Source organism: Chrysochloris asiatica, unplaced genomic scaffold (genome assembly GCF_000296735.1).
Source record: "Chrysochloris asiatica unplaced genomic scaffold, ChrAsi1.0 scaffold00001, whole genome shotgun sequence".
NCBI classification, from domain to species: domain Eukaryota; kingdom Metazoa; phylum Chordata; class Mammalia; order Afrosoricida; family Chrysochloridae; genus Chrysochloris; species Chrysochloris asiatica.
In genome coordinates, this window is record NW_006408519.1 from 38,248,800 (window position 1) to 38,259,274 (window position 10,475).

General features: G+C 47.4%; 1 protein-coding gene across 1 annotated transcript in view; it reads right to left on the reverse strand.

Moving 5' to 3' along the window:
* ASAP1 (ArfGAP with SH3 domain, ankyrin repeat and PH domain 1) overlaps positions 1–10,475 on the reverse strand; it is a 306,393-nt gene that overhangs the window by 19,960 nt on the left and 275,958 nt on the right. The window contains exon 23 of the mRNA XM_006830709.1: positions 2,380–2,550. Within this exon, the coding sequence (XP_006830772.1) occupies positions 2,380–2,550 (171 nt within the window). The remainder of the gene's footprint in view (positions 1–2,379; positions 2,551–10,475) is intronic.

Genomic DNA, 10,475 nt, shown 5'->3' on the forward strand with positions numbered 1-10,475 from the left:
CACTACTACCACCCCATCCACCAAACACACAACCACTGGTGTGGCGCTGTGGGCTAATGCACTGGACTGCAAAGTACACATTACCCAAGCACTTGACCCAAGCCACAGTATTTGCAATGACCTCATATGCATGGGAAAGTTGGATGCTGAGTTGAAGAGAGACTCAACATGCCTTCAGACACACACCTGGCGGTAGATGGCTGTGGGAACAGAGCTCTTTGCCCTACCCCCCACCTCAGAACACCATGTATGGCTCTGGAAGAGACCTTTACAAAGGATCCAGCTTCCACTGTGATAAGTACAACTGAAAGGCAAACCAACCAACCAACCAAATGACAGGGAAGCTCACTGGAAGGAAGAGATGAGATATGTAAACTCTTATGCCTGTTCAGCAAAGCTTGCCTATGTGCCCAGTGAGTTGTGGCCGTGGGGTCAGTGAAGATGAGATGGGTTCGGCTTTTAGACCACTGGCAGGCTGGTGAGCTAAGAGGACAGAGAAGGGTGGCTGTGTGTTCCTTTTGGACAGGCATTTGTTCCTGACACGGGTGAACTGACCGACTCCAGGAAGCTGATGCTGGGTCCTGGGAACACAAGTGAGCATCAGACACAAGGGCCCAGCTCTCGTGGAGCTGACAGTCCAGTGAGGAAGACACACTAAGAACACAAGGGAACATACAAGGGGGCTTCAAAATTATTTCGGAAAAATTCCATTATCTTTTCATTCCGTTTTCATACAACCTTTGTGAAACCCCTTATGTGAACTTGTATATGTAAGTTACCCCTGTGCTAAGGTGCTTGGATGGAAATGGATAGCAAGATGGGCGTTCAGAGGAGAGTCAGAGGGACAAATGTTCAGGAGGATTGCTGACAGAGGCCCAGCCAATGGATGAACTCACAAAGAGGGCCAGGTGGTATGAAGAGAGGCATGAAAGGGGCCGTGATGCCAGGGCCCAGAATCCACCAGACCCTGGGGGAAGCAGTCTAAATGGATGTGATGTGTGCTGAGAAGCCTCTAAAAAGGCACAATCTAATTTGGTCTTCAGGAAACCACGCTGGCTGCTGCGGAGAGAATAGATTACTTTGTTTTTCTGAGGCTTTGCTATTGATAAATGAGGGTTAAGGATACAATCCTCACAGAGTTGCTATAACGACTCAATGACATTTGTGGAATGCTCAGCATTGTGTTTAGTCCAGAAAAAATACTCAGCAACTATCAGTAAATATTGTTTTTGACGATCCTAAGACTATTGGAACAGAAAAACTGTTTGAACAGAACAAGGGAACAAGGTTTAAAATTAGGAAAAGTGTGTGCCAGGGTTGTAGTCTTTCAACATATGTATTCAACCTGTATGCTGAGAAAATAATCAGAGAAAATGGATTATATGAAAAAAAATGTGGTATCAGGATTAGAGGAAGACTCATTAACAACCTGCGATATGCAGATGATACAGCCTTGCTTTCTGAAAGCGAAGAAGACTTAAAATACTTACTGAGGAAGATGAAATAGCATAGCCTTTGGCATGGGTTGCACCTCAATGTAAAGAAAACACAAATCCTCACCACTGGACCAATAAACAATATCCGTATAAACGGAGTAAAGACTGAAGTTGTCAATGACTTCAATTTGCTTGGATCAACCATCACCACTCATGGAAGCAGCAGTCAGGAAATCAAATGATGTATTGCATTAGGCAAATCTACTGCAAAAAACCTCTTTAAAGAATTCAAGAGCAGAGATGTCAGCTTGAGGACTAAGGTGCGCCTGACCCAAGCCATGGTGTTTTCAATAACCTCATATGCATGCGAAAGCTAGACAGTGAATAAGGAAGACCATAGAAGAATTGAGCTTTTGAGTTGTGGTGTTGGAGGAGAATATTTAAAGTGCCATGGGCTTTAAAGAACCAACAGATCTGTGTTGGAAGAAGTGCAGCCAGAATGCTCCTTGGAGGCCAGAATAGCCAAACTTCATCTCTCATACTTCGGACATATTGTCAGGAGGGACCAGTCGCTGGAGAAGGATATTATGTTTGGTGAGGTGGAGGGTCAGAGAAAAAGAGGAAGACCCCCAGCGAGATGGACTGGCAAAGTGGCATCAATGCGCTCAAGTGTGACGACAACTGTGAGGTTGGCCCAGGATTGGGCAGTGTTTCGTTCTGTTTTCCACAGGGTTGCAATGAGTCAGTACTGATTCCATGGCACCCCACAAGAAGAAGATTTTTTCAAAAGCTTCTTGGCTGGCTGAGGTGCGTACAGTCTTCCTGCCCCATCTCCACAGCCTTATCCAGTGTGTGTGCCTCTGGCACGTGCTCCTGCCCAATGCCCCATGGAGCCCACACTGCCTGGTCCCAGCACCTCTGCCCTGACTGTAGAATGACTTACCCCAAGGAACTGTGCCTTTGTTTGGGGGCCCATGAGGTAGTGGGCTGGGAGGGTCAGACAGGGTTCTCTTGTGTCCGGGTGGTGGGGGAGGAGGCCTCTTCTTGGACAGGGTAGAGCTTCCACTAGGGGTCTGGGAGCTTAGAGGGAGTGTTGAAGGTGGGCCAGTTGGACCTGGAAAAGAATCGGATGGATTAGGAAGGTTAATCCCAGTTTGGCAATTACTGCCACGAACCAACTGTGGTACAATACACAGTGACGAGAAAGCACAAAGGCTGATGTGGCCCATCCCAGCAGTCCAGAACTCATCAGTTGGGTTTCTCAGAACTGCTGGCACAAAACCATTTACAACAAAACCAAGAAGGGTATGTGTTGCTTGGACAGGACAGAATGCAGGTCAACCGATGCTAAGGGGTGTTGGTCATCGTCTAGGTACGAAAGGAAAAATACAACACACACATTTTAAACAAGAACTCATTGGGATCACCATAAAACTCTATGGAGGAAGACGGTACTACACAGCCAGCAAAACCAACCGAGGAAGAGTGGTGGCGGGCTGCTCTTTGGAACAAGTATCTATACATTAGGGTTTGTCTTTCCATGAAACATTCTCTTCTAAGTTAAACTTCATACTTAACTCTACTTTTTTGTTTTTTTAATACTACTTTTTTTTTAAATTATGAAGGATCTCATGTAAACAGTTACCTGGAAAAAAAAAATATCCAGAGATTTTTTTTCCCCTTCTAATTCTGAATTATTTGAGAAATCATAAAATTTCTATTCTAAGCCTGGGAAATAGTAATGGATCATTTAAACACTGATTTCTGAACATTAAAAAGAGACTGAACATTTTCCTGAGGTAAGAACCAGAGAGCAAAAACGATATTAAGAGACTGAACTATTCTGCAAGAAACACGACTACGAAAGCTGGTGAACTTCCACTACTGTTTTAAGAGAAATTGGAATTTAAGAGCTGTCATGGGCGTGGTATACCTGTTAGCAGTTTTGTTCATTCAAAGTGACACTGAGATGATTGGTAAAAGTGCCAGGGACTCTGTGCTGGGAATCTGGACAAATCTCTAAAATACTACCAGGTGTGTGGTTTAACTGTGTTCATGGACAAACGTTTCTACAAGCAGTCAAAAAAGGAACAAACCAACAGAAAAAACCCAACGCTGCGAACATGACCACAACAAATGTTTAACACAGGCGAGCAGATACCTGATGATCCAGAAAGACTCCAAAAGAGCTTTCTACACTCTGCATGTTAAAAGAAAAGTTTAATTACTGCTGGCCTCCTCCTGGGCACAGTAAGCTTTGACATTTCCCACCATGCATTTTACACCAGTCAGTGACACTGCTGACTTAAGCCATGGTCTCTCTAAGACAGTCTAGCTTTTTTGGTAGCTAAGACTGATCTCAGCAATAGTGTGCTCTGCTGTAGGGTTGAATGGCCACAGCTCAATCCTTTCTTCTCTCTGGTCTGCTGATGAGCTACCCGTGGACGCCCAAATCAGCACCTCATCATGGCACAGTCACTGCTGCTTCAGAAGCTATTTTTGTCACAGTACAGCGGGTGCCATTGTTACTTGGCGTCTGTACAATGCTTTGCAGTTTTCAAGGTTTGTTCGTACATGCAAGTCCTTCTAGATTTGCCCAGTAAGCCCAGCGGTTGGGGATCACTGCTGTCTTTCTGCAGCCCTGGGAGCTGGGGCTGGGGGTGACTAAAGTCACATACTCAGGAGAGGTGGAGCTGAACCACTGTGTGGGACCTCTGGCATGGGGGACACTGTCGCTCACCACAAAGGGCAACACTTCCTGTACTTGGCACACGGGGAAAGCAAGCACAACAACTGCTCAGTACTAGGAAGTGCAACTTTCCTCTTAGAAATCAATGGAGAATGGAGAATAGACAATGGTGAGATTCTCTAGCCAATTTGTCTTCATCGCCACCTAGGGACTTTGTGATGCCTTGCAGCTGAAAGTTCATCCAATCAGCTTTCAAATCCAGTTAGAACAAATATTGCCAAAGACAAAATGCTAATGGGATTACATCTAAGCAAGTTGATGTATGTGTGATTTCACGTAGGAGACATGGTTCCAGGAGGGACTGAAGGGTTGCTCTGTAATCTACAAACCAAGCAAAACCCAGCCACCGAGCATCATTTCAAAAATGCCTTCATCTCACCTGTTAAAATCTGCAACTACTGATGTCTTCGCTTATTGTCTACATGCCCACTGGACTGTAGGCTGTATTGTTGTTTTGTTGTTTAGTGATGTTGAGTCGATTCCGACCCATAGTGACCCTGTATAGGGTTTCCAAGGAGCAGCTGGTGAGCTTAAACTGCTGGCCTTGCAGTTCAAACGACTTTGCAGTCTGACACATTAGCCCACAGTGCCACACCAGAACTCCTGGTATATTGCATATTATCTGTGGACTAAATGGATGAATGAATGTCTGCCTCTAGGTATTGAAGACTGATACTTAGGGTTAACAGGTCAAAAACCAGGGGGAGGTGAGAGGTGGGAGGGAGGGGCAGTGTTAAATTTGAAGAGAACAGTTGATATCATGATATAATTTCACATTAAAAAACCACACTGACTGTTTGGTAATAGAAGCTACCCAGAAAGGAAGATGCCATAAATCTTGTTGGCATCTCGGTAAGGCATGAATTAAAAAAGGTTCAGAAACATTGTATTTAGACCCCAGAAAACAGAGGCCTTAAAATTCTTTTAGGTTTAAAGAGTTCAGAAAACTTATAAAACTAGTAACCAGTCTTTAGTCACTAACAGAGACACTCTGTGCACAATAAATGTGGCTACTGCCTCGGGGAGTCCTGGGGTGGCCCTGTGGGCTAATGCGTCAGACTGCAAAGTCAACTGAACTGCCAGGTCGGTGGTTCAAGCTCACCAGCTGCGTCTTGGAAACCCTATACAGGGTCGCTATGGGTCGGAATCGATGTGACGGCACTTAACAACAACTGACTCGGGGAAGAGGGAAAAGGGACTGCGACAAGATGGCAAGGTGACAGAAGATACAGGTGGTGATGTGGCCCGCTCACTTTCCTCCCTTTACCTCTGCCAGGGGTCTGTGGAACACAGGACAGAACTCCCCAAACCTCACCATAACTAAAGTTGGCCATTATGTCAAATCAGCTTCTATTTCTTTTCTTAAAAATGAGGCCCAGACATCCACAGCTGCTACAAATAACTTTTGAGTTTAAATAATTAAAAGGTCTTCTAAGGAGACGCTTAACACCTCAGTTCTTCCTGAGGGTTAGGGGTTAGAGTACCAGCTGCACATTCCAGAGGCTCCATCATCCAGAAAACATATTCTCCACTGAGACTGAGAATCCCCCACCCCCCTGCGAATAGTGCTATACAGACACCTACAAGGAAAAGGGATGGGTGGCAAGGTGGCGAAGTGATAGGCACAGCCTCCCCCCACCCCCTTCTTAAGCCACAAAAAGCAACTAATTCTTTATATGGGAAAGATCTGACAAGATTCCTACAGATAGACTGTATGTTACAGATAAGCTGTTTATAACCAACATTACAACACTGCAAACCAATGTCAATTCCAAGGCAATCTAGATAGGAAGACTGCCACCTCTTCAGCTTGTGTATATATGTACATATCCATGAACCTCATTGGGAGGAGCGCCCTAAGTGCCCCATTGTGAAGTGCTTGTCTGCGAACCAAAAGGGCAGTGGTTTGAACCCCCACCCCCCGCCCCCAACAGCTCTGTGGGAGAAAGAGCCTGTGATCTCCTCCTAGGGTCAGAGTCACAGCCTAGGAAGCCCCATGGCACCTTCGAGACTCTGTGAGTCAGGCTCATGCTGGGCACCATGGCTGAGGGTGCAGAGACACAGGCCTGTCCATGGGCATTTCCTGTTCCGGTGCCTCCTCTTCCTTCTCCACCCTATCCTGTGTCCTCTTAGGGGACCCGAGATTCTGTTCTCTTGTCCCCTAGGGCAGTGGTGATTCTCTCTACATGGATGGTCGCCCCAGCCCCATGCTGCCTCCTGGGTTCTTGTTCCTCTCCGCTAATGGACTCCGGGTCGTGACATTTGGACAATCTGCTAGTGTCTGTCCCTGCCTGAGCCTACCTGAGGACAAAGGGCCTCGCAGACACCTCTCCTGAAAGTTGGCTGCCGAATTACTCCCAGCAGGCACCGGAGCCCAGAGAGACCATCCCTGTTCTCAGAGACACTGTGCACCTTGGCAGCCCCCAGGCAGTATTCAGGCCAAAGGCTGCAGCTGCTAATTTCTGAGACCCTCCCAGAAAAGGACATTTCCATGTACCAGAGGCCCTCTGTGGAAAACAGACTCTCAGACTCCAAAGCTGGTTAGAAAAAGTCTCACCGGCTAAGACCTTCAACCACCAGGGCCTTTGCCCACTTAGTCCAGAAAACCTGTCCTGGAAAATCATGTACCTACACTGAAATAGACACATTTATAAAAATCCATTCTTAGAGTCATAATCAGCAGGCTTTCCAAACCTCCCCATCCTCCTCCTCTGTTCTCTAGAGCTGCCTTTTTAGTGAGAGCTCTGTGTCCGACCTCAACGCCAGCGCTTCCCATGCAGATCCGGTAGAAGTCGCCTTGTAAAGCAGCAGTATTAGCATTAGCATCACCTTCATCACTTGTTTAAGGCCAAAAATCTCAGGGCTCAGGTAAGTGAAGCGAGGTGGCCGAAGTCACAGGGAACATGTGACTTAGGCTGGATCTCAGCTGTGACGACTGACCGCTGCTTCTCTGTGAATGGCACTAGGTTCAAACCCACCAACTGTTCCCTGGAAACCCTATACAGGGCCAGTAGGAGCTGGAACCAACTCCACACACTTAACAACAACATAGATAAAAGAGTGATGCAGATGTAAGTGCTTCTCACTCACCTCGGCACAAATGGAACCTCTTCTATTGTACCCCCTTTGCCCCCTGGGGGGATTGCTTTGAGCATTACAAGGCTTAATGGTCTGGGGTATTTTCTACATTATAGGAGAAATATGCTCTCTCCGCCTACCCACACTGTGGCTTGCTTGGGGTGAGAACTGCGCTGTTGTCCTGTGTCCCTGGGGCAGTGTCTGGACAGGCTGGGTACTCGATATAGGTCTATGGAACAAATTCATGTTTATTATGTAAGAAAGACTCCTTTTCAAGACCTCTGTGCATCTGGTTTGCAGTGTAGCAAAATGCCCAAAGGTCTTCCATGCTGAGAGACCAAATCAAATTGTATCTTGGACATTTCAAAAGCAATAAAAGATCTAGAAGATGGTTTTTAAAATTCTCCTGCCAGTTTCTGGGGGTTAAAACCCCCAACAACTATAGAAGTACAGAGTCCTGGTGCAGTACTGCAGAATAAGCACTGGACTGCTAACTGTTAAGGTTGGTGGTTCAAACCCACCAGTTGTCCTGATGAGAAGTACTGGGTTTCGGGATCGGAGGGACCTGGGGTTGGCTCTTATCAACCACTCCTCCCTTCCTTCATGGCAGTCTTTGCACCAAGCACAGCCGATTTCCGTCCCTCCCCATGTGCTGGCAGTCGGTGACTGAGCCATAGTGACTCTGAGTTGGTGTCACAGCCGAGGGCAGAGTTTACAGCCAGGTGGCTCATGCAGGGTGATTCCCAGGCCAGTATCCACCAGGGATCAGGGAACGCAGAAGGCTTTAATACTCCACTCGAATGGCTGCTCTCCCTCGAGGTGAAAGGAACGGGAAATTGTCTAGTATTCTATGTGAAAACAACACTGCTGACAGGAACTGCGAGGGGCCTCAAAAATTTCATGAAAAAATGAAATCAAAGATAGTGGAATGTTTCCATGAACTTTCTGAAGCCCCCCTGAAGTCCCCCAGCGAGCCGGAGTCACTCAGAAGAGTACTGTGGGTAGACAGCAGCCCTCAAGTGCCGAGGACATCTGTGCCTCCCATGCCTTTGAGGTCTCCTCTACTCACTGCTACCTGCCTCACAGGACAATGGAAGGAATGCTGTGTAAAACGCATCTGCAACCAGGTCTGCCCATAACTGCTACCAACTTCTGTCAAATGGTATCGGGCAGGTCAGCTACCTAACACAACATCCCCACCCCATTTCCTGACATTTGTCTTCGTTTCATGACTGACTCCTTACTCTCTATCAGGCTCTGGGGAATTCTCTCTGCTGTTGTTTATACGTTCAACAAACATCTCTGTGCCAGCTCACTCACAGGCCCTGGCATGTGGCAGGAAGACACCTCTGGCTCCCTCTCCAAGTGTGGCGAGGCACCTCTCCTTCACGAGCCTGCAGCAGCGCCCACTACTGTCCCCACAGGCCCATTTCACTGCATTCTTCCCAAAGGCAGGAGCAGTTACTCCACAGTGGGCCATGTCTACAGTACCTGGAGCGTTTGCTGATCAGAACACCTGCAGGGCAGGAGCACCGACCACACGCACACTCACTGAGTTGCCTGATTGATAATAGGCCAGTCCCTTACAGACATGGTTTTCTTTTCTCTAAGCAGTGAGCCAGCAAGTCAATCCTAGCCTCTATTTTTTCATCAAGACCCTGAAATCTGGGAAGATGGGCTAAATGTTAAAGTGAGGTAAGAATAAGACTGGCATTTACAGGGGCAGTGGGAAGAGGGTCACATGGGTGAGGTGAAGGTGAAGTCTAAGAAGTTCCCAGAAGCCCAGGCAACCGTGGTCTGGATACACACAGATTCATCCACCTCAGAAAGCATGCTCTCAGGCTCCACTTGATTAAAGAGGACTATTTCATTTCTTCACCTAAACCAGGGGTGGGAACCTTTTTCTTGCCAAAATTTATAACATCGCTCATGGACCACACACAATTATCAACTTAAAAATTAGCCTGCTATATTTGCTCAAATATTGAATTAACTCCTCCCTAATATGATGGCTGGAACGGTTGCCTCAGCAGGGGGCAGACTAAGTGATTTTGGGGGGACAACCTGTGGCCCACAGGCTGGTGACCTAATGACAAGGGCAGCGTCTTGTGGTACGCTCCAGGATACCAGCTATTCACGAACTCATCCAAGCAGCCCTCACTGAGGCTCAGCGGGCCGGGCGCTGGGCTGCTGCTGGCCCACTCCCCTACTAGGGACGAGACCAGGGCCAGAGCCTGTCTGAAGTGGGAAGTCTGTGTTACAGAAAATGCAGACAGCCCACTTCAAACAGGCATTTATGTGGCATCTAATGGGGGCTCCTGGGCCCCTAACTCTTGGGGGCCACTTAAGGAAGAGATGGAAGTGAACTGTAATTAGCTTGTCAGCTATTCATATTTCTAAAAGCTTAAAACGTTAGTTCTTTTAGGTAGCTTAGATGGGAATCTGCTTTATTCTCCATTCAGAGCACCTGTGAACAAAGCCAACTTGGGTGACTCCCCTCTGTCCTCTGCCCAGGAGGACTGGTTTTAAAGCAGAGGAGTTCGGGTGGCATCACGGTGGGCGCTGTCCAGTGCTACCCTGTGGCACACCTTCCACTGTGCCAGGCTCCACATTTAACGCTTTACACGCATCTCACTTCATTTCTACAACCAAAACTGTGTGTCAGGTACAGGTTGTGACCACTGCTAACTAGCAGGTCTGACACTCCACAAGGGGAGAAAACCACGGTCCTTCTGTAGCTTAAAATGACTGAAAACCAAAGCTCTAATAAGCAGACGAACCAACCACAGCAAGCACTAGTATCTGCTTTCCAGCACCTGCTCTTGTGATGGTTATCATAACCTCACGTTTTCCACCATATCCTTCTCTCTACAGAAAACGCTAAGAACACCAGGGCTCTCTAGGTGCATTCTAGCTGAATGGCTAAAAATAAGCCAAACATGGCAACCCTGGCTGGGGGTGGCGGGGAGAAACTTCTGCAGACGTAGGTTACGGTTCTGTGGTACTCACTGTGCACCGCATGTGTGAAGATGGGCTAGGCAGCAAACTGCGCCTGTGAGAAGGTGTAAGGATGGCGGGGCTAGGAGCGGGAGTAGGAGCCATGAATTCCCTGTGATTGCCACTGGAGCTCTGGGAAGGCATAGGGTGCTTTGCTTAAGCAGCTCTCCTAGAATTCTGAGTAGGCAACAGACATTTCCTGAAAAGATTCCTGA